The sequence below is a fragment of the Daucus carota genome, chromosome 2 (assembly GCF_001625215.2).
Source record: "Daucus carota subsp. sativus chromosome 2, DH1 v3.0, whole genome shotgun sequence".
Taxonomy (NCBI): Eukaryota; Viridiplantae; Streptophyta; class Magnoliopsida; order Apiales; family Apiaceae; genus Daucus; species Daucus carota.
In genome coordinates this window covers 44,166,439-44,190,274 of record NC_030382.2, presented here as the reverse complement: position 1 = coordinate 44,190,274, position 23,836 = coordinate 44,166,439, and the positions used below count along the sequence as shown (strand labels likewise).

At 35.8% G+C, this 23,836-nt stretch overlaps 4 protein-coding genes across 10 annotated transcripts; 2 read left to right on the top strand and 2 right to left on the bottom strand.

Annotated features, from left to right (window-relative positions):
* Nucleotides 1-1,511: 1,511 nt before the first annotated feature.
* On the top strand, nt 1,512-7,712 carry LOC108206578 (phospholipase D beta 1). Its single transcript, XM_064087728.1, has 10 exons — nt 1,512-2,744; nt 3,844-3,960; nt 4,805-4,999; nt 5,256-5,504; nt 5,572-5,640; nt 5,715-5,862; nt 6,103-6,251; nt 6,509-6,679; nt 6,777-6,974; nt 7,231-7,712. The coding sequence occupies exons 1-10, from the start codon at nt 1,839-1,841 to the stop codon at nt 7,522-7,524; spliced, it is 2,496 nt and encodes an 831-aa protein (XP_063943798.1). The 5' UTR covers nt 1,512-1,838; the 3' UTR covers nt 7,525-7,712.
* A 1,080-nt stretch (nt 7,713-8,792) lies between these two features.
* LOC108209549 (bifunctional dTDP-4-dehydrorhamnose 3,5-epimerase/dTDP-4-dehydrorhamnose reductase) lies at nt 8,793-10,696 on the top strand. Its single transcript, XM_017380509.2, has 2 exons — nt 8,793-9,349; nt 10,070-10,696. Exons 1-2 carry the CDS (start codon nt 8,909-8,911, stop codon nt 10,520-10,522), a joined length of 894 nt encoding a protein of 297 aa, XP_017235998.1. The 5' UTR covers nt 8,793-8,908; the 3' UTR covers nt 10,523-10,696.
* Nucleotides 10,697-11,507: 811 nt separating this feature from the next.
* LOC108209548 (uncharacterized) lies at nt 11,508-13,973 on the bottom strand. Its single transcript, XM_017380508.2, has one exon. The coding sequence runs from the start codon at nt 13,502-13,504 to the stop codon at nt 11,570-11,572; it is 1,935 nt and encodes a 644-aa protein (XP_017235997.1). The 5' UTR covers nt 13,505-13,973; the 3' UTR covers nt 11,508-11,569.
* Nucleotides 13,974-15,289: 1,316 nt separating this feature from the next.
* On the bottom strand, nt 15,290-21,790 carry LOC108209781 (SPX domain-containing membrane protein At4g22990). 7 transcript variants are annotated; one of them, XM_017380878.2, is made up of 12 exons: nt 21,576-21,790; nt 21,342-21,401; nt 20,527-20,585; nt 20,101-20,221; nt 19,078-19,389; nt 18,763-18,867; nt 18,196-18,653; nt 17,569-17,870; nt 17,139-17,332; nt 16,646-16,836; nt 15,952-16,085; nt 15,290-15,755 (listed from the first exon to the last, which is right to left on the bottom strand). In XM_017380878.2, exons 3-12 carry the CDS (start codon nt 20,577-20,579, stop codon nt 15,517-15,519), a joined length of 2,109 nt encoding a protein of 702 aa, XP_017236367.1. In that variant the 5' UTR covers nt 20,580-20,585; nt 21,342-21,401; nt 21,576-21,790; the 3' UTR covers nt 15,290-15,516. The 7 variants fall into 7 exon arrangements, with proteins under 7 accessions (XP_017236367.1, XP_063943797.1, XP_017236369.1 ...); XM_064087727.1 differs by having other exon boundaries at nt 17,139-17,326; nt 21,576-21,749; XM_017380880.2 differs by having other exon boundaries at nt 21,481-21,747.
* Nucleotides 21,791-23,836: the final 2,046 nt, after the last annotated feature.

Here is a 23,836-nt window from a genome sequence, read left to right as displayed (position 1 = left end):
CGAACTGTTTATTTTCGTGTCAACACGAACTGTACACGTTAAGTACACGAAATATTTTCGTGTACCTTCCGTGTACTCCGGTGTTTATTTTCGTGTCAACACGAACTGTACACGTTAAGTACACGAAATATTTTCGTGTACCTTCCGTGTACTCCGGAATGAAATATACACGAAATATTGTAGTACACATTCGTACACGAAAGTACACGTTTTTCACATAATTAATCTGTTACTTTCACATTTTTTGAGATAAATGAAAATTTAGACATAAAAATTATACAATAAATTCATAAAATAGTAGAAATGAAATTGATGATAATATTGTTCAAACATCAACTGGAGTTCAAGTACAACAAAATAGGAATTGTTCAACACCAACTAGAACTTAAAAACTTAAACAAAAGTGGCAGGAATTTGATTTTTCATCCCCTGATGTGATCAATTGACTGGAGTGTCGCAACCAGGGGCCGGAGAATTTTCATTGAGTGCTATACTAACAACATCTTCAGTGAGTTCTTCCAATGTATAACTTGGAACAACTGAAAAATTAAAAGAAAACAAAATTAAAGCTACAGAATTGCATGTGTTCACGAGCAAAAAATTAAAACTATAGATTTAAGCTCTAATATAAAAGCGGATTACCTTCTTCATTAAATTTCCAGTCACGAGTGCAAATCAGACCCTCCACAACAATATGCGCCAAAGAACTACGGTATTGATCTAACACTCTTGCTCCGACACTAAAGGCCGACTCCGAGGCAACAGTTGAGATTGAAATTGAAAGGATATCGCGAGCCATAAGTGCAAGATTAATATATCAATATTGATTTGTTTTCCAATAATCTAAGATATCTAGCTCGACATTCCTATTAATTCTTTTCTCTTCCAAATATTTATCCAACTCAGTTTTCTCAATCAAAGCATTGCAAAAATCATCATCCAAAGCATCAAACTCCTATTTAAATAGGAATTAAAATAAGATCTATTTTAATAAGATCTATTTTGTTACTTGTATTTGTATAGCTGTGTAAAATATAAACTTAAAATTTGATAAAAAAATATATAATAAATAAATAAAATATATTTTTTAATTTTTATTTATTTATTTAGTTCGTGTACTTTCGTGTCATTCGTGTACTTGTATTAAAAATCGAACCCGACACTAAATTAACGTGTATTTTTCGTGTTCGTGTACCGAAAATTGAAAACCAAACCCAAACTTTTCGTGGCGTGTTTTCGTGTCGTGTACCGAATTCGAGGTCTACTTATAATAACTTCTTTTTAGGGGAAATTTTAATAACTTTTAAATATAAATAAATGATGGGTATCAAACATGCATACGAAGATGTTAGTTAAAATCTTGATTCTTGAAAATGGAGACAAAGGGGCTTCATCAATCTTCCACCTCTGGCGGCATGGCTATAGGAAGCCAAGAAGTGTCCCCTTTTTTCACTCCTGCATTTTCTGGCATCGAAGACTTTTTACTCATTACACTTGGATTAATCAAAATTAACCTTCTTTCTGAAACCTGGCTATTTTTCCTGTGTCTGCTCAACTGGGTAACTCTTTTCTTGGCTTACCAAAGTTTGTTTTGCACAACACTGGTAATCTCTTGTTGTACAATTCTCACCCATTTGTATATATGTTGTCAAGTTTCTTTCTTTATGATCAAACATCACCCAGGGCTTCTTCACTTAGGTCTGATTTGGATGATGTGTGTGTATGTATAAGTAAAGGGTAGATTATATTATCTTCAGATTTTGTGTTTGTGTGTGTGCACCCTCCAATTAATCAACTTTTACATCCATTTAGTATTGGGCAAGGAGTAAAAAGTTCAAATGTCAGAAACATATGATGAGGATGAGGATGAAATTATCGAAAATCTGCCATTTAAGACCACAAAGGAGCCTTTAAAGGTAATGTTGTTGCATGGGATTTTGGATATATATATCCAAGAGGCTAAGCATCTTCCAAATATGGATGCGATCAGTTCCATGTTTAATAGCAAATGCGGAGGTAGAAGCAAGAAAAATACGAGTGACCCTTATGTTGCCGTTAAGATATCCAAGGCTACAATTGCTAGAACTTTTGTGATTCCGGACAGTGAAAACCCAAAGTGGATGCAGCAGTTTAATGTTCTTGTAGCGCATTATGCTTCAGAACTGTTCTTTCTAATTAAGGACAGTGACGTTGTGGGTTCTGAGATTATCGGGGTTGTGGGAATTCCCGTGGATCAAATTTGGTGGGGGAAAAAATATGAGGGTACATTTCCTATTCTAAATGCAAGTGGGAAGCCATGTAGAAAAGGAGCTGTTTTAACTGCATCAATTCAATACACCTCAAATGATAAAATTCCTCTATATCATGATAATGTTGGATTAGGTCCGGATTACCCTGGTGTACCAGGTACTTACTTTCCTCTTAGAAAAGGTGGAAAGGTTAGTCTTTATCAAGATGCTCATGTTCCTGATTCTTTACTACCAACCGTGAAGCTTGACAATGATATAGACTATGTGCATGGAAAGTGCTGGCGAGATATATTTTCTGCTATAGGGAACGCTACTCGTTTGATTTACATTACAGGTTGGTCTGTGGTCCACAGAGTTAGACTTGTTCGTGATGATGATAGTATAACAGGAAGCAGTTTGGGTGAACTTCTTAAAATCAAGTCACAAGAAGGTGTCAGAGTGTTGCTCCTTGTATGGGATGATCCTACATCCACCAGCATTATGGGAGTCAGAAAGGTAAAAATTATCATTGTGCACACTCACAGACACAAGTATGTTCAGGCATAAACAGTTACACACAGAATAATCATATAATCCCCATTTTGCTATGTTTATCACATTATTTAGAAATGGATTAGTTTAAGGATGTTGCCTTTTTGCTGGTAAATACAATATGCCTTGAAGATCATGTTGATGTTTTAGACAAGTGAGTTTGTGTGTGGATTTTATATTCATATGAGCGAGTAAAATACCACAGCAGAATTAAGCCTATACAACATAGCTTTGCTTAGTAAACACAAATGCATACACAAACAAATACTATTTGTTCTTGCCGCTTCAGTAGGAGCTTGCATATTACAATGTATGTGTGGTAATATTTAATTTCATAGAAGATGTTTCTATGCAAATCAATAACAAAGGAAACTAATGGCATCATATTTATATGATAACAATTGTTATCTTCTATCCTATGGCTTCAAAAATTCTGCAGGTCTGATATCTGTCATCTGGCGTAGGAACTAAAATTTTTATGATCCAAGCTCTGACATTGTGTTTAGTGGTTAAAGAGAAGGGAATGGGCAAGAAACGGAATGAAAAATTGTGTAACAAAGTTTAAGAACAAGGAAAGATGTAAGAGGGGAAGACTGTACAAAAATGTGAGAGTGCAGACTTTATAAAATTAATTTCAAAAGAATACTGCGTGAGAAGGAAAAATGTTGCGTTTCTTCTCAAATTGGTGGGCTTGAGGCCCAGTGTAGATTGATAGGAATGTAGTGGAAGAAGGAATGAAAATATTAAACATTCACCCTTAAAATAGTACAGTTTCCATTCTATCCCAGTTTGATTCACCCCAACTTCAGGTACAACACTGATAGTTGCAGTACAATAGTTTCAAGTCCTTGAGTCTAAGAATAGTTCTATACGTCTGTACTCAAACACATCTACTTAGTTCGTGGGTGACTGTAACCCTTTGTGTTCCTGTATCAGTTCCTTAAAAATTATAGTCTTGTTTTGTTAACCACTGCTATTAAAATCCATTTCGATGGCAATTTGTGTTTATCATTCAAACATAAAAGTTATAATTCTTTTAAAGCATTTAAGCTCTCCAATGTAGGACGGGATCATGGATACCAATGATGAGCAAACTCGGCGTTTTTTCAAGGGTTCTTCAGTTAAAGTGTTACTGTGCCCCAGAATGGCTGGAAAGGGCCATAGTTGGGCCCAGAAAAAGGTATTTCTGTAATTAGTTAAGAATCTGTATAGACGAAATTGCTTGATAGTGATTTTTCTGATGATGGGATTTTGTTGATTAAATTATTTTGGGACTGGAAGAAAATTCAGTGTTTGGGGATTTGACTTTTCAGGAACGACACTATAAAAGTGAAAGTAGAGGGAAGGTTTAGTATAATTGCAGGATATTTTTCTATATATTGAATGTTTGATACTCCGACATGGATTATTCTGAACACTTCTGGCGCACTCAAATGCTGTAATGCTTCTATATAACCTCATATTGATATATGAGGACGAAGAATAATATATTACTGATCTACTAATCACCAGTGTCCATATTAGTCCACATTATTTCTTTTTTTGTTAACATGGCATCTAGACATCTACTGTTGCATGTACCAGTTTAAATAATATATATCAGTCCTAGGTAAATTTTCATCATACTTCCTGGTGTATCAGCAATCCGGACGGACATCAGTTCATCATTAGTTCCTATTCCGGTGTAGTTTACTCTCAATGTCATTTTACCTGGAACTATGCATCAGCAATGTAATTTACTCTGCATCAACTTAACCTTTTCTTGGCAAGCTTGAAACTGCATGATGAAGTAACATTGAGACTACTTTTTAAGTGCTTGCATAGTGCAGCTTTCACTTTCTTTTCCTGCTTGCCAAAATTAGCATTGCATCTTATAAAAAAGTGTTAAATTACTATCTCTATGAAATATGAATCTTTAATAATAGAAAAGTTATTATCTGTACTTTGGTAGTGTATACTTGCAGCAGTGTACATTCAGATTAAGAGTTTACATTGAGTCAGTAGTTCTAATTTTATTTCACCAGGAAGTTGGAACAATCTACACTCATCATCAGAAAACTGTTATTCTGGATGCTGATGCCGGTGATGGTAAAAGAAAGATTATTGCGTTTGTTGGAGGTCTTGATTTATGCACCGGACGATATGATAATCCAGAGCATCCTCTATTTAGGTCATTGAGAACGTTGCACAAAGATGACTATCATAATCCTACATTTCTGGTAACCAACTCTGGCTGCATTTTTTTATTGGTGTTATAATGTATTTAATTGCATTTGGTTTCTCAAATCTATTCTTACTTGGGGCTTAATATGGACAAAGAACACCAATATAGTGTAACATGGGGTTGGACAATCCAAATGAACAGAAGTTTTTATTCTGAAAGAGCTCATTGCTTAAATAAATGAACAGAAGTGTCAAATTTATCCTCACATCCCTCCCTGCTTTCTTTCGTAATTTCTGTTCTTACTGAAATAGGGGTGTACTGCTGGTTGTCCACGAGAACCATGGCATGATTTACATTCTCTGATCGATGGGCCAGCAGCTCGTGACGTACTCACGAATTTTGAGGAGCGCTGGAGAAAGGCATCAAAACCACGCGGCGTTAATAAAATAAAAAAACAATACGATGATTCATTGCTGAAGATCGGAAGAATTCCTAACATTATTAATCAGGAAGATGCTCCTGATTCGAGTGGAGAGGATACTGAGGCTTGGCATGTGCAGGTAAAGAACATGCTCTGGTGAGAATTGTTGTCAAATTTTGAACATTAAACTTTTTAGTGAACTGCAGGTTTTCCGTTCAATTGATTCTAGCTCGGTTAAAGGCTTTCCGAAAGATCCAAAAACTACAACAGGCAGGGTGAGGGAACTACTGCCTCTTTGTTTCTGTCCTGTTATATCAGTGATGCATTTTCTAATCCCTTCTTATGGCAGAACCTTGTATGCGGGAAAAACGTTTTGATAGACATGAGTATACATGCAGCTTATGTAAAAGCAATCCGTGCAGCCCAACATTTCATATATATCGAAAATCAGTATTTTATTGGTTCGTCATACAACTGGGCTCATTACAGAAGTTTAGGTGAGAAATCTCCATCTTCTAGGTCCATGAAAACTAAAATACTAAATGCCGGTATGGTATATTACTTTGACCATCACAAGTTACTCTCTTGCTATTTGTTATGGTCGTAATGCATTACAAGCTCAAACTTGCTCAACCAACATTATGGCTGCCCACTCTCGTGCAACTATACTGACTGCTTGTAGGGCACCAGAGACAAAGGAAAACAAACAGCTAAAACAATTTTGTTTATATCTTCAGGGGCGAACAACTTGATACCAATTGAAGTTGCTCTTAAAATAGCGAGCAAAATTAGAGCAAACGAGAGGTTCTGTGCATATATCGTCATTCCAATGTGGCCTGAGGGTGTACCTACAAGCAGTCCTACCCAAAGGATTCTTTTTTGGCAGGTGACCACTGTTCCTTATCATAGAGCATATTATTTAGGAGGTACAATTAAAAAGTCACTCCTAATTAGATGTGATTCTTGAAAATTCTGTATTCATTCTGTACTTAATTTGCAGGTAATTTACAAAATTCATTGTTGTAATAACATTCTAGTCCATATGTGTTGACAAAGTTTCATCATTAATCCCATTAGTATATAGAAATTAAGTCATTGAATACCTTAAACTCTTGAAGACTAAATATATTGTGTATTTCGCAGAATAATACAATGCAGATGATGTATGACATAATATACAAAGCTTTAGTAGAGGCGGGGCTTGAGAATGAATATGAACCTCAAGACTATTTAAACTTCTTCTGTCTTGGCAACCGTGAGGCAGATGTTGAAGGATTTCCAGAAGCTGGAAACCAACCAGCTTGCAGTCCTCAAGTAAATCTCTTTAATCGTTATTGTATTTCCTGGTGCTTGTTATTAAAGTCATCTCCGCTCCTCAATGTTCTCAACCTTGATACTGTACTATTTGTAGGCACTTGCACATAAAAATCGACGCTTTATGATATATGTCCATTCAAAAGGAATGATAGTGGATGACGAGTTTGTTATACTGGGGTCTGCAAATATTAATCAGCGTTCTCTTGAAGGGACCAGAGACACTGAGATTGCAATGGGTGCATACCAGCCTCATTATTCTTGGGCAAGCAAAAATTCTGGTCCACGCGGACAGGTATTTTCATAGACTGTTAGGCTCTTGTTTCTGTCAACTTGGTCTTGGGTGAACTTAAACATTCACTGAGGCATGAAAAAAATAATTACAAGAAGTATAAATGAATTAGATCAAGTGTGTGAAAAAATAATAACACAAGAAGGTGGCTTGTGTCTTAAGTCTTCCTTATGCTGCTGATATGATATACAGTCGATAGATCTTTTCTACATGTTCTTCATTTGAGCATAAATTTAACATGATCTGCATTTTTTTACAGGTCTATGGATATAGAATGTCACTATGGGCAGAACACATAGGTGGTATCGAAGAATATTTTGAGCGGCCAGAAAGTCTTGAATGTGTGAGAAATATTAGATTGTTGAGCGAAAAAAACTGGCAACAGTTTGCAGCCGAGGAAGCAACCACTATGAAAGGTCACCTTCTCAAGTATCCAGTTGTTGTTGATCGGACAGGTAAAGTTAAACCTATTCCTGGGTGTGAATCATTCCCAGATGTTGGCGGGGCTATTGTGGGAGCATTTGTTGCAATTCAAGAAAACCTTACCATTTGAACACACACTCCAATCTGAATGTCTTGGTCACCAATAGGGTTTCCATTTTCTTTAGGCTGATAGGCTTTCTGGTTGTTTATAGGATGAACATGTTAATTGTACAGAACCCGTGGATCTTGATGTCTTGAGCACTAGTAGTCAGTTTACAAGTACAAAATGATATTTATGCATTACACTCTTCACGCTTTCGTCCAGTTTACTAATGTTTGCAGATTAAACGGGTCCAAGAACATCGCTTTGATCTCCAACTTAAATTACTCATCCAAAATTGTAAAGCAATTTCACATAGACGGAATACGTTCTTTCACTAAGCAGAATAGATATAGCTTCTCAAAAGTGATGAAAACTTGGGTAGGGTGAGTTAACTAGTTAAAAGGATAGCACTGAGATAAGTTTGTTTTATTGGAGCTGATTTAAGAATTACAAACAAGGGAACAAAATGAGAATGAGATGCTTGATCCGGATCTTGTAGATTTCATTTGATTCCTCCATTAACATAGCACGTTCTCATAAAGGAATTTTCTGACACGTTGAGAGCCTGGTGTCCATTTACACTCGGGCTCAATAATAGCCGGGGGAGAGCACTCTTGTTACTTGAAGCTTGGTAAAAACAAACTCGAATAATGAAGATATAACACTGATGTTATGTCAATATTGTGGGCTCTGGTAGCCTGGCTGGACACTGGACAGTGACAATCTACTACTTACATGTCAAAGCAGTTTCACAGTTATAGTTTGAGCTTTTCAGGTTAAATTCAATTACACTGGCACTGGCATTAGCGAAAATGAATGAAAATTCAACACTGTAAAGTCTATTACCATATGCCTTCATAAGTTTTGCTCGGGAAACGAATATAATACTCCCCGAGTCTTGTTTACGCATTTTGAGGCTTATGTAAATATAGTTCCACAATCATTTTTAAAAATTTCTTTTTCAATACAAGTTTAAATATCAAATAGGGAAAAAAAAATTTAAAAATATATCATGAAATTATATTTTAAATAAGTTTTTAAAAATGTGTCAAAAAGTATAGTAAGGAATTGAGGGGACTTGGATGTTATTACTATTTCTTTAGTTCTTTAAAGCTAAATCAGAAGAGAAAAAAAGTTGCTACTTTTGTTTCATAATCTAGTGTTTATGTAAAATATAATTTGACAATTTATTTTTAAGATTTTTCTTGAATAAAAATTCAATATCTAATTTTACAACGAAACAAGAGAAGAAAAGGTTTAAGATTTGTCTACAATCTGACAACATGACGTAATCGTTCGTAACTCACTCACATAACTCAGATCCAATCTCACTCCACTTGACCTATACATACACACATCTCCCCACCCTTGTATAGTTGTATCTATCTACTCTCCACATCTCATCTCGTCAATGGGTTTTCCAGCCGATGAGAGCCCACTAAACTTCTTGATATACGGGCGCACCGGCTGGATTGGTGGCCTTCTGGGCAAGCTCTGTCAGGCCCAAGGCATCACCTACTCCTACGCTTCTGGGCGTCTTGAAAACCGGGCCTCCATCGAGAATGACATTGCCACTGTCAAGCCCACCCATGTTTTCAACGCCGCCGGCGTCACTGGCCGCCCCAATGTTGATTGGTGTGAGTCACACAAGGTGGAGACCATAAGGGCTAATGTGGTCGGCACTTTGACTCTTGCTGATGTGTGCAGGGAGAAGGGGTTGGTTGTGATTAATTTTGCAACTGGGTGCATTTTTGAGTATGATGATGCTCATCCTCTCGGGTCGGGTCTTGGGTTTAAGGAGGAGGATACTCCTAATTTTATTGGATCTTACTACTCCAAGACTAAGGCTATGGTATGCTGCTTCTTGATTCTTAAATTTTGCAGCTTTTTTCAACTCCCCCCTCCCTCCCACTCTCTCTCCCCCCCTCCCTTCCTCTCTCTCCCACTCTCTCTCTCAGACTCTCTCTCTCCCCCTCCCTCTCTCTCTCTCTGACTCTCCCTCTCCCTTTCTCTCTCTCCCTCTCTCTCTCCCTCTCTGTGTAGTTGGTTGTGGTTAATACATGAATTATGAGTGCTAGTTTGTTATATGTGTTCTTACAAGAATATTTTGGACTGTTGAAGTCTTCAGGAACACTCATAGTGTTTTTGAAGTTAATATGCCTGTGATTTATGTATGGATTTGATTAATTTTGTGCAGTGATCTACATATTGCTGCTTTTATGTGCAAGCTTCTGCTTTATGTGCTGGGATCTGGAATTTATTTAAGTTTTGATGTACTAGTCAACCGGAATTTGTGTGTGTTTCTTTGTTCTTCAATCTCTACATGGATTTTCTGTTTAGGCTGTATTTGAATGGAAATCTGTAGTTTGAACTATACGAGTCTCTAAAGTAAATACATTGATCTGAAATCGAGATACAACTTTATAGATTAATAAGTTATCAACTTTAAAGAACAAAGAGAGTAGTATTGAATTTGCACCTGATTAAGGTATCATCTCTGATCTACTATATAGGCATCTGATTAGTGATGTTGCTGTGCCTAATATGTATATTGATTTCTGTATTGTTGAAGGTGGAAGATTTGCTTGGAAACTATGAAAATGTATGCACTCTACGTGTCAGGATGCCAATCACATCTGATTTATCCAATCCCCGCAACTTTATCACAAAGATCACGCGATATGATAAAGTGGTCGATATACCAAACTCGATGACTATCTTGGACGAACTCCTCCCCATTTCTATCGAGATGGCAAAGCGGAATCTTACTGGAATTTGGAACTTTACCAACCCTGGAGTGGTCAGCCACAATGAGATTTTAGAGATGTACAGGGATTACATTGACCCAAAATTTACTTGGAAAAATTTTAACCTTGAGGAGCAGGCTAAAGTTATCATTGCACCTAGGAGCAACAATGAACTTGACGCCTCCAAACTGAAGAAGGAATTTCCAGAACTCTTATCTATCAAAGAGTCCCTCATAAAATATGTGTTCAAGCCCAATCAAAAGACCTCTGCGGCTTGAGACAGGTTCAAAGTTTTGTTGTATGTTGTTTAATATTGGTTTGCGGGAAGTTGGTAACATCACAGTTCCCCTGCGACATGTATGGTTTCTTTATAGTGTTAAATGTTTGTATCATTGTATGTGTTTGTATTTCAACTTGGTTATCAATAAGAATGAGCAGGTGAATTATACAGTGTTTGGAGCTTGGGCTATGTTGTCTTTCTTTATGACCGTCTGTACTCTGTTTAGCAAAGCCTCTATAAAACCAGGTAGTTTCTTGAGTAGTTGAGAAACAAAATTGACTTGTTATTTCGCATGTACAATCCAATTATATAATCACCCTTTGGACTAATCTTTACAACATCACGGTGAAACAGATGATCTACAGTCCTCGATCCTCACTCAATCCTTTGTATCCTCACTCAATCCTTTGCATCGTATATATGCTAAGCTTCTGGATCTCGACAAATATTTCAGAAAACGTCTAATAGAAAATGTTGCCGGACATGATTATGTGTCGAAAATAATATATGATTCAACCCATTCCCTTGCCTGAGGTAACTTGACAGGAAAAAAACAAGTTCTTTCTCTTATTATTTGTCATGCAGTTTAGCCATACTGAAAACACAAACTTTATTGATGGCTGAGGTATGTTAGGGTCCGGGTCCTTGGCAAAGTATAATGCAGCATACTATGAACAATTTTTTTGCGTTAGGATGATATTAATCCAGATTTTTGATGAAAATGCAGGGATTACTGTATCTTTCAGTTGAAAAACCACTCATTCTAGGGTTTTTGACGAAAGCAGCGAGTCTCTTCTCTTTTTACTTGTCATGCAGTTTAGCCATATTGAAAACACAACCTATTGATGGCTATTCTTCTCATCTTTTTGTATCATTTCTGTAGAATTTAGCATATGATGCGAAAATTTTAGCACATAGCATAAGTACCCAGCAATTTGAAGGTCATACGTTGGCCGATTTAAGCTCATCTCGAAACCAAAAAAGAAAAGAAAAATTTCTAGTATGTGAAAGAATGAAGATTAGACGTACAATAACAATTGTCAGCTTACAGCTCAATGGTCCTTTGATTGAGAGCAGTGTACCTCCATCTCTCTTTCTCGACGAAATCTGCATCAAGGAACTTAGACGCAAACGCCCAGAGCTTGTAAGTGTCGTCGAAGTTTGTCAATATCCCCAGTGAAGCTGTTACAACAGATATACTTACATTGAGTTTCTCCTTATTTTTTAGGAGTTTTCTGTGCTCTGGAGTTCTTGTATGTAGCAAAGTATTTCCTTCCTCGTGCCTATCCGAGAGCCAAATATTTTTCAAGAAGCCAAAACCAAGTGAAATGTTGTTCCTATCAGCTAGCTTCTGCACAAGTGCAGGATCAACTTTTTCTCCTCTCCAGTCGAATATGTTAAATGCCAGGGATGGTCCTCTGTCGAATCTTACTTTAGGTCCGTATATAGAGACCAAGGGAAGACCGAAATCTGAATGTGGGTGTTGGAGGCTCATCAATGCATTTATCAGCCAGTTGATTAGGTACCTTGATCTGTTACGGATAAGTATCAAGCCTAATGAATCTGCGTGATTCAAGCCTCTAAATTCAATATCTGAGTATCTGCTACTGGTTGCATCTCTGTCTCCAAATTGGTTTATGACCTGGGGCTGTTCTTGTTCTATAATTTGAAAATCTGATTCTTGCTCTTGTTTTTCATTGCCTTTTTGTAGTGCTTGCAGCTCAATGATTTCTTCATTCTGCTGAACTGACACTGGACTAGAGGGTGAACTTGCGAAAGCCAATTCAACTTTAGGTGGTTGATCATCTGGTGATGGTTGCTGTTCGGTATCAATGTCAAAGCTAGATGATTTGTCGAAATACTGACCATTTGTTGTTGCTGGCAAAAGACTAACAATACCTATACTCTTAGTTTTGGAACTCTTAAACACTGAAGCACTAGATTTTTTCACGAACAGGCAACCGAAACCCGACGGGTCATCCCCAAAAATCTTGTAAAAGGAGCAAAATAGGAAATCTGGCCTGAAGAAGGAGAGGCCTAAAGTCTCCATGTCTTTAGCTCCTGATGCAGTAGCATCAAGCAAGACATGCCACCCATTTTCCTGTGCTATGCTTAACCATTGATATGAATACCGAGCTCCAGTCATTTTCGATTGAAGAGGGAAAACAAATAAGCCCCTCTTTCTGTTCTTGCTTTTACTTACTACCATTTTCTTCAAGTTCTTGGAGTGGATACTCATTTTGGGCCATGAGAATTTAGCTGACATTACTTTGGCTCCTTTCTGCTTGGAGCAATCAATCATTATCTCCACAGCCTCATTCTGAAAATCATAGACAGTCAGAAGCTCTCTGTTAGACCAGAAAGGATAACTTTCCGCTAAAAGCTTGAAAGCAGATGACTGGCTGGCAGTGAACACCATGGAATACTCATCTTCAGAAATGTTCATAAAGCGTGTGATTCTCTTTCGTATAATAGACTCAAATTCTGATTCTTGTCCACCATAGTGTATCTTAGAGTACAAATTGGCTGACTTGTTGGAAATTTGAAAGAAGGGTACGTCAGAACCAACAGAATACTGTGTTGAAGGGGCAGAAGTTGATGTAGAGGCGATTAAAGATGAAGAGCGATGGCTTGGTTGCTGGTCATAAGAGAAGAGTCCATGGCCATTGTAATCAAGGCATACGTGATTTGAGAGATGATAGTATTCTTGCACTCGGATTTGATCAGCTTGATAAGTTTTCAAGTATTGCGGGTAAGCTTTGGTGAAATTGGAAAATAACTCCGCCACTGAAGGGAGACTCTCATGGTTTGTGAATCGAGAGTTTGGAGAAAGAGAAGAATTTGTGGAATTTGCAAAGTCATGTTGTGTAGTTGCTGTACTTCTTGTGGTAGAACTCTGGGAGTCTAGTCTGTCAAAAGACGGATTTGTGCAGAAGCCATGAAAGCAGGTTGTGGCTTCTCTGATGCAAGGTGAATGCATCTTTTTTTTTTTAAGGGTATCCCTTTTCCCCCACTTCTTTGCTAGATTTGCTTTCTTCTGTTCACCTATGCGCAACCTGCTTGACTAAGCTCAATGAATTTTGACTTATAAGCTACGGAAAAGGAACTTAGTTAACGGGTTCTGAGACCAATCCGTTGTCTGAGCGTTTTACTAAAGGGTCCATGACTCTACTCGTTGTACTTAATGCAATACTGTTTAGTAATGATAATATGCTCTTAATGATTTTCTGCTTGCTTTTAGTTAACAAAGTTCTATTTGCCTTCTCCCTTTGAAGATCCTGCAGTTGACCAATCTCATGTATCCTTATGACCAGGTCGTCTGAGTCTCCTCATTAGACGATTCAACAGATTCTTCGACGATGCATCTTAATTTTACAAAAATTCTCACTAAATAAGGAAAACTCGATTACTGATATGCTGTCAAGTTAGAGATGGATTTGATGTTTTTGCAAATTTGGAAACCTGGAAAAATGCCAGACCAACTTTTTGTAGTGCGCAGGGGCCACGACAGGCAGAATCTGATCTCGACCTCTGCTACAGGGCTCCTGGTTCTCACGTATAATCGTGTAACATCACATGCAGATTATTATGTTTGTCCCCCACCAAGAAAAGCTAATCAGCAAGTCATTTGCATTTTGTAGGGTTGCTGCACATCTGTAGGGTTAAGTTTAACAGCTAGTGTTCTGGTAAGTTTTGAATTTAATCATATAAGAACTTGCACATTCAATATAATATCTTGATCAGTTTAATTTTAGTATATACTTTGTGCTATACTTCAATGAGACTGATGGATTTAATAATGACTGGTAAGGTGGTTAGAAGACTTAAAGGAGACCTTGTGGAGTATTTTAGATGATGACAATTGACTAGGACTGAAACTGTTGGAGCCAAATAAATTAGCTTCAAGTTTAGGGCACTGTCGTTTTAAGGCTCCAAAGTCCCTGCTACTACGGCATGATATGAATTAATGAATCCTAAGTTTCCACAAGTTGAATTTTGCAGTGTGACTAAACATTTCCAGCCACTTGCTGTCTTCAATGTTCAAAGGTATTGACTTTGAATCCTGTAGTCCAGTAGTATGGACTAGGGGTGTTAACGAAACGAATTCGAAACGAATACTATAGTTTTTGTATTTGTATTCGGTTTAAATATACATATTCGGATTTGTATTTGTTTATTATCCGAATAGTTATTTGTATTCGTATTCGTATTCGGTTAAGTTCACGAACTATTCATATTCGTTTAAGGCACTCATTTAAAAGAAAATGAAAAAAATAAATAAACTGCTGACACGTGACAAAAGTTATAAACTCCCATACTTCACCAATTCAAGCAAACTATAAAAAGTACTAATAATACAGACTACAGTCATCCAACTCAAATAATATAAAAAAATTCAAATTACTGATTGAACAAACCAGAAGGTATAAACCAGAAGGTGTGACATTTTGTTTCTGATTTGTCGGTCTGTGGCTATAACTAGAAGAGCTCCCCTTACCTGTACATAATCTTATTAAATAAAAATATAATATTTTTCTATATAATATAAAATAATATATATATATATATAATTTAATTTCCGAATAATTAAGCGAATAGCGAATACGAATATTTATCTATTCGAATTTGTATTCGTTAACAGACCGAATATTTTTTAAGATTTGAATTCGTATTTGTATTTGCTAACAAACGAATACGAATAATGTTAAACGAATTCGAATACCGAATATTTCATTAAATATTCGTTTCGTTAACAGCCCTAGTATGGACTCAAATCACCTGATTATAAAATTAATCCATGTTTTCTACTGGTATAGTTCTATACATACAGGAAAAAGAAAAAAGAGCTATGAACTATTTAACTTCAAGAATGTACACATTTTTATTTATTATTACATGAAGATCAAAACCAGAAAGGCAGATTTAAGAAATCATTTATGGGCTGGAGGAGTCCAGGTTGGGACCAGAGAACATGTAGTATAAAATGCAGCTTCAATATAGTGAGTTGTAGGTATAGCATGTGGCGACGATTGACGATACACAGATGACAAGAGAAGGGATTAGAGTGACATTGAGAAGCTTGCTCTCTCCCAAGTACCCTGCCAGGGTTATTGTTGCATCTGCAATCACTCGAGCAATTGTCCCTGCTTCAGTCGACAGCAGCCCGCCATTGTATGTACCACGAGCAAGTCTCGATGACATGACCCGAGAGAGAAGTGACAAGTTGACACCTGGGTTTGAAGCGATATTTAGCAGTAACAATATGTAATACATATGCATTTAATTAATCAGAAAAATGGTTTTAGGCATTTTTTATTTCATTCATCTAACAAAAAAGTGAGCATTTCAACCCATATTTGTGTAGTAGATATACCAAAACAGCGATCTAAATGATAGATAATTAATACTAAAATAAAAAGATCTTACCTTCCAAAACTTCTGCAGAGACAAACATTATGAGTCCTGACAGGACATATTGCGGCACGGAATATGCCACAAAGACTTGGAAGCTTAGGAGTATACCAACGCAAACCATAATCTCAGATGCCAATAAAATTTGCCTGCATGCAGATGATCAGTTAATTCTTCATCTCAAACCTACTCAAGAGCAATTAGACTGCTCTTACAAAATTGTATAGTTTACACTTTTTTGATATTAATAGTAAGTAGGAGTATATTTTATGTAATGTTTATACATTGTTGGTATATAAGTTGATGTTAAAAATAAAAAAAAACTAACCCATTGTTTCCTGGCTCCCTAAATTACAGAGGTCAGAGATATGGGTAGCCACAACCTTTAAATTTTCTTGGTTACCTTGGAGAATGGAATGACTCTTACAATGCCAATAATCAACAAGGTCATTGCACAAACATACTAACATGTTTCTTATTTTGTACTGCATCTGATTTCGGTAACTATAATGCATGCTCAAGCTCTGAATTGCTAGTGCGCCACATGAGGAGAGTATTAAGGTTGGTGAAAGTGCAGACAACAAATACTTAAAAACATAACCAATTTCCATACTGTTTTATATCAAATAAACAAGCATGACTTTAAACATTAACAATTTAACAAAATTTCATGGAATATATATAATGCCTGCATTGTTCAGAAAACTACCTGTCTTCAAACATATTGCTTATGTAGCTCCCAACAACAATATTAACTGGAAGAACAGTGAGTCCAATGCATGCAAGAAATATTGCAACTTTGCTGGTAGACCAGCTAAAATAGTATGTGGTGATGACACTGGATTCGGAAAGTAAAATCTCCATCGCATACTTAAGCATGAAGTATATCAGTAATTGAACCTACAAAGACAATTGTATATTGTGTTATAACTTGAAAACCATACAAAGTTAGCAGTACCACAGTAACCATAACATAAGATAATACAGTGATGAGTGATTGCCATCACAACCTTAATTTCGCTGAAGAAGCTAAGCTGTAGTTACTTAAAGACTCAGAGTCTCAGACTCACACACATGCAGATTAAATTATCATCCCCCCCCCCCCCCCCCCCCCCCCCCCCCCCCCTCTCCCTCTCTCACACACAAGTGCATATCTTTATCAAATCCAGAAATAGCAGCAAGGACCAAGAACAGGCACCTACCTTTACTGAAGGAGTAAGTAATCTATATGCTGATCTCATAGAATTGGCTGGCCTACGAGAGTCCTCGGGAGCTTCTTCACTTGCATCATATTCTTGATCTCCATCATTATCATCTTGCTGATTGTCAGTAGAAGTCAAGAGCAATGGTTGGACAAGACCCTTTTCAAGCTCTTCATTCTCCGTTGGACCTGTATCTATTGCGCAAATCCCTTGTTCAGATAATTTGCAACTTAATAAAAGCATAAAATCAGGAGGGTAATACTAGAGGTATTGGGACCTTCAATATATGCAGCGGAATATTTGGTATCACACTATTACTCACCAAAATATCAAGTCAAAGGTAAATCTTCAGTTTTTTCTAGAAAGATAATATGCATGTGGCACTTGAAAAAAAATTAAACCAGGTAGCAAAATAAAACTGTAAACGAACCAGCATTAGCTTCTTGTGGCATATCATTCTCCTCACTCGGGAGAGCAGGTTCTCTAAATGAAATCCACAACCATACCAAATAAAACAACCACGCCACAGACATAACCCAGCCAGGCAGCGTATTTTGATTGATGGTGAGCTTGTAAATTTTGAAATTAGTTTGAAGTAAACCAGCAAGTGCAGGGCCACATGCCATTCCAAGAGCACTGGCACTAACAAATCCTGCTGAAGCCTGCATTCGGATTTTAAGTGGTACACAATCACTAATATAGCGACGATTAACAGCTCTAGCAGACCCTAACCTGCAATAAAGGGGGTAAGAGAATAAGATAACATTGAGTTATTAGTTTCAACTAGGTGCAATGCAACGACTTATCTGTAACATAAATAAAAGGATATAAGAAGAGTAACACTCTTTAAAGTTTCTGTAGCTTCTCTGTTGACCGAAAACTAATAACCTCCTAATTGTTCTGTCTGGTTAAGTAACTAATAACCTAACACAGTCGCATCTACTTTAGATATAGGTCAGCATATTACAACACAACTAGACATATATATAGAGAGACAATTAGACACACACACACACACACACATATATATATAGAGAGAGAGATAGTTATTAATTACCCACAAAATAGACGACCAAGTATAAGAATTGCTATTGAGTTGAAGTCATAAGCAACTGCATACATAGCATTTCCCACAAAAAGAACAATGCTGCTGAACACAAGGGGTTTGAAGTAAGATTTGTTTGACCATGCACTGAAATAAACTGATGAAAAGACTTGTGCCACAGCCATTGCACCAATCACAATACCACAGACTGTTGCTGCAGCACCCAAGCTCATTGAGTAGTCATCTGCTGTTGGGACAATAATATATGTATTGACCATGTACAGAAATGTGTTGGCCAGGTTCAGCAGAAGAGACATAAAATGGTATCTATCATCATCAATTTGTTCTTCAGAAGGAGTGGGCAACTCCTCTTGTTGCATAATAAGTGCATGTTGACCCAAGAAATCTAGAAAATTGGTTGAGTGGTTCAAACGGTCTGCTGCCACTGTTATAGAGTCAATCACAGAATCCTGCAGATTAACTTTCTTGTTAGTAGATAATATGGTCACTTGCTTCCTGTTCATATAAGAAACAAATATGGGTGATATGACAAAAGACAGAGGTTCACTCAAAAAAAACCTGGAGGGGAAGAGTGGGCTCGTCGTATATAGATAGGTAGCTCCCTTGACGATCCTGCAGATCTGAAAGATTGCGAGATATGGCTCCTACAACTGCACCTAACCCCTGCAAATTTTACTGACTTTAAGAGTTCACTCTTAGTTATGGTATTTTCAGGAAGCCGCAGCAAATGGTTATCTTATCTAGCCCTCAATATATTTCATTCATGCAGAGAGTATAATAAGAAAATTAGTATGTCCAGATTATACAGACAGAGATGTGTGACAAAATAAGTCTACAATAAAGAACCAAGAGCACGTTGATTGAGTTGATTACCACATGCTTGAACACTTGCTGAAGCTGCGAATAAGGATGATTTGCACGAGTTTTGACATAATAATTGGTGAATTTATAGCCGAAACGTTTGTCAAACTTCTTGAGGATCTTACGCAGACCAATAGCATTTATCTCAATAAAAAATAAAAGCTTTAACAGATCCCTCCCCACATCCCTGTAAGCTTCTCGTAGTTCACATATCTTGGATATATCAGGTTGCTCTCGAAGAGCTTCCTGCTGTTCCCCTAGTGCAGCGATCCGACTTGCAAGTAGCCCTTGTTGCTCCAGTAGGAAAAGTACGATTTTCTCAATCTACAGTGATATAACCACAGAATAATTAATTTAGTCTTATGCACAATACAAGCACTGGCGGAAAACTGTAAATAATTATAATTGGGGCTTATAGATCAGTTCACATGATAATATGCACCAAGTCTTTGTATCATAAACAAACTTTTACAAGGACAGAAAGCTTGAATGTAGCCAATAACGACTTTTTTGTTAGAGCTTTGTGTATAAACAAAAACCATCATTGACCCATAATAATACTCCCTCTGTCCCATTCAATTGTATACGTTACTTTTTGGCACGCATTTTAAGACTCCTTTAAAGTATAGTTTCAGAATATTTTTTAAATTTTTTTTGTTTGAATAAAAATTTTGATGTTTAAACTTTTATTCATAAGAGAAAAAATTAAAAAAAACACTGTAGAACTATACTTTATAGGAGCCTCAAAATGTGTGCAAACAGTGAACGTATACTTCTCACCGGGACGGAGGGAGTACTACTTTTTGAAAAATGTCAAGTATTACCAAAAAAATTGCTCTAAAACATAAATCTGAATAATAGCCGGCTACAATATGCTTGCTCAATGTCCTTGATATTTGTCTCCCTATAAGACTTCCTATGGTTTTGGCAAAATAATTAATAAGGCTCCCCATTATGGAATCTATATATGAGAACTTACTGGATCAGTCACAATATGTTGCCCGGACTAGGAAGAAACTAATCACTATATCTTACCTCTTCATCTAGCATCCTCGAGAAATCCTTGAGCACATGTCTACGTTCAAGTGCTGCGACTTCAATTTGGCGGGCATATTGTTTTACTTTTTTCTTCATCAATTTGTAGTTGATGTAGTATCTGAAAGGTACTGACTTTGTCACAAATTCAGCTTAAGATGTATAACAAGTATGTTATAATCGTTTGGTATATATACAAAGCATGTTTCTGACTGCAATTTGAAGCTAAAATAGAACAAGTAGATAGTATATATCTACTGAATAGGTTTTGTTTCTCTTTCCCCAGATACAGCAACTATATGACCATCAAACAGAAACCTCTATACCAAAATATATTATTGACAGCCTTCTTTTCGTAATGCAACACGAAAATCAGTCTCAAGCAGAATCCAAACCTCATACAGGTGAATATACATTAAAACATACCCTTGCCATTCTTGTATTTGTCTATCCTTCAACTTTTTTCCAAAAGCGACCATCTTTCACTGCAACAAAAACATGAACAATAAGGCAAATATATTTCCTCCAAAAGGAGTGCACAACGATTTTTACCTTAAATAAAAAGGGAAGTAGAAGGCCTATTTTTACAAAGAAAACTTAATGCGGCTCTGGTGGAACATATGTCAGCTAAGGGTGGTTACTATTCACATCTTTCAACTTTCAGTCGATTCAGTTAAAGCGTCAAATTATCCACTAGCAGCAGAATAATCAAAAGAATCAACTAATTCTCATACGTATCAAGAATTGTCAATGAAAAAGGACACAAGGAACGGGAACACGAATAACTCGGAACACACCAACACATGAGAATAAAATTCAGATTCCCATAAACACGGATGAAACACCACGAACTAAACTTGGCAATTACAAGAATTATGATTGAGATGCAGCATATACTCTGATCATGCCAGTTTATACAAAAAAACAATGAAACGTCCATTCTCCTAGCACCCAAGTAGACTTACTAAAGCAAACAGCAAAAAGGGTACCACTTACTTCCCAATCATTATCTCAATCACTGTACACACTAAAGTTAATCTCACTTTTTTTGTGGATGCAAAAAAGAGTAAATTTCCAACAATTCATTTTACTTTCCACATAAACACAACTATTTCATTGTCCTCTCAAGACCTTACCTTTAAATCACACACACCCACATAGATACAGTATACATAGAATTTGCAGAAGTAAAAAGTTTAATATGAGAACAAGAAATCATACAGATACACAAGCATACTTGCCTGTAGTTAGATGAGCATCAACAAACAGTGATTGTTTCACTAGTACACAAGCCTCCACAACTGCAAGCTAAGAGGATAATTTAGATTCAAGACTGACAATTCATAAAAATAATACTAAGCATCAAACTATAAAAACTACCTGCCAAAGCAGAGCATGGCATTAATAAATATGAGTATGAATAAAATAATAAGGGAAAATCTGAGTTTCAGAGATTAGATGAATTGATAATTTACCAGCTCGTTGGTATTTGTTTAATGAGAAGCTGTAATCAAGCTATTTACACACACTACTGCGTGCGCGTATATATGGGCTTAAGTGCGGGTGTAATGTGTGTGTTTAAGACTTGAAGTACGGGTGTGTTTGTGTTCGAGTAAAGCTGTAAAAGAAATGGACAAGAGTGTACATATGTGTGGACACTATTAGACAAATCTAATCAACCACATTCCTTTAAGCATATTCTAGGTATCATCCTCTGCCTTTTTAACCACCAATCCTTTCATTTTTGTCACGGTATGTTACTCCGTTCCTCTCGTTTAATTTTATACATTTTAACACGGATTTTAATGTTTCATAAAATATGGTTATATAACTTATTTTTACAATTTTCTGTTTTTGAATAAAAAGTAATAAACTTTTATTCAGAAAAAAATTATTTTAAAAATAAATTATGAAACTCTATATTAAAAAAATATTAAAGCGTATGTAGCTCCACTGCCTATACAATTCTGGGGACAGAAGAGAGTATAACAGAGAAGGAGCCTCCGAATAAGTGAATAACATTTTTTTTAATAAAATTCCAGGTGTTTATGTTATTTTTTTGTCACACATTTATGTAAATATAGTTTCATAATATTCTTCTTAAATAAAAATTTAACATTTAAACTCTTATTACAAAAATAAAGAAAATGTTATGAAATTATACTTTACATAAGTTTCAAATACGTGCATGAACGTAAGAATAGTAAAAAAATGACAAATCCATCTATCCAGCGACGTGGTGCGTGTACTAAAATAGTAACTGAGTATCTCATCCCGTAAATATAAATCATTATGTGGTTATTTTATTTTACATTTTTTAAATTTCTTTCATACTATTAACCTATAATACATCTTATATGTACAATATTCAAATGGTAGTGAAATAAATTAGATTAAAACATACATCAATGTTTTATGAAATCTTTAAGCAAATAAAAAAGCGCGAGGGTAATAACTTTGATGATAGAATTATTGTTAATTTAAAATTGTGAAAATCAAAACTAATCGATGGAGTTACTGTTTAATAATTGATCGTATAATTGAAAATTAATCGAACTGATTAATATTATTATGATATAATAACATTATTTTAAAAATATGTTATAATTATTTGAAATTTTTAATTAAATTTGAAAAATCAAATCTACATAATATAATATACCAATTAAATACTTTGAGATAAAAAAAGGCTGGAACCACTATTACATTAATAAAGGCCCTTGCGGTTTTATGGTCTAGAATTTAGATACACATCTAAGGATCCAGACACGTGCATACTAGCCATGTATAAATATAGATATGTCATATGTCCTTGTATTGATGTGCACGCGGGATCTTATATTATTATTATTATTAAAAAAATTATCATATATATATATAATTTATGAAAAAAGTTTGGAAGAAATTTGGGGTATTTAATATTTTTCTTAGAAATTAAATGAAAATTTATAATAATTCAAGCTAATACAAGATTAATTATAATTAACAGATAAAGTCAAATTGAAATTAAGATTGGCAGATGATTTATTATGCTGCTTATGAATCTGAGATTCAAGGTGGCGTGTCAACGATGTAATCCTGTTACTAGAACAATTAATTAACTTATTGATATATTGTTGTCATAGTCATAAAACATCTTCAATTTCAATAAGAAATGTGTTCAATTATTGATTCAAGACTATTGTGCAACATGTATTTTTTTTTTATTATTTTATTCCTATAATTTTTATAATAAAAATTATTTTCAACACTTAATAAATGATATATCAATTTATTATTATTAACAGCCATGGATTCAACATTGCAACAATGAGTGGCTTTCTCCTGACAGATACTCCTACAATGCTACAAAAATATACTAATGTTGAAAGCGAGAGAAAGAGACTTATCAAGCAACTAAGCAAGCCACCCCCACGACTCTACTTGCTGCTATGTGAGCCTCAATGATAATGAATTAACGACAAGGGTGGCGTTCATTTTTGCACCACATGCTCAAAACCTTCCATCCTCCTTCCATTTCAACCCAATTATACTTTCTCGTATATCAAAATTACTCCCACCCATATTCTTAAAATTAACTACAGATCAGTATTATAAACCCATAAATCGATTAAAAAATTAAGTTCTAATATATTGTACTTTCTAAAACAAAATATATCCAGCAAATAATCGGGTTAAAGATTGGAAATGTAAAAATAAAAGCATACAATGTAGGTAAAAACAATAAAACTATAGG

What these genes read in the sequence shown, in the direction of transcription:
- LOC108206578 (XM_064087728.1), top strand. Translation starts at nt 1,839, where the DNA reads ATGTCAGAAACATATGATGAGGATGAGGATGAAATTATCGAAAATCTG. An exon ending in ATAGTTGGGCCCAGAAAAAG is followed by an intron (nt 3,961 to 4,804) that starts GTATTTCTGTAA and finishes TTATTTCACCAG; the next exon opens with GAAGTTGGAACAATCTACAC. An exon ending in AAAGGATTCTTTTTTGGCAG is followed by an intron (nt 6,252 to 6,508) that starts GTGACCACTGTT and finishes TGTATTTCGCAG; the next exon opens with AATAATACAATGCAGATGAT.
- LOC108209549 (XM_017380509.2), top strand. Translation starts at nt 8,909, where the DNA reads ATGGGTTTTCCAGCCGATGAGAGCCCACTAAACTTCTTGATATACGGG. An exon ending in ACTCCAAGACTAAGGCTATG is followed by an intron (nt 9,350 to 10,069) that starts GTATGCTGCTTC and finishes GTATTGTTGAAG; the next exon opens with GTGGAAGATTTGCTTGGAAA.
- LOC108209548 (XM_017380508.2), bottom strand. Translation starts at nt 13,504, where the DNA reads ATGCATTCACCTTGCATCAGAGAAGCCACAACCTGCTTTCATGGCTTC.
- LOC108209781 (XM_017380878.2), bottom strand. Translation starts at nt 20,579, where the DNA reads ATGGTCGCTTTTGGAAAAAAGTTGAAGGATAGACAAATACAAGAATGG. An exon ending in AGCAAGTGTTCAAGCATGTG is followed by an intron (nt 18,868 to 19,077) that starts GTAATCAACTCA and finishes TAAAATTTGCAG; the next exon opens with GGGTTAGGTGCAGTTGTAGG. An exon ending in CTCTGCAGAAGTTTTGGAAG is followed by an intron (nt 15,756 to 15,951) that starts GTAAGATCTTTT and finishes CTTCAAACCCAG; the next exon opens with GTGTCAACTTGTCACTTCTC.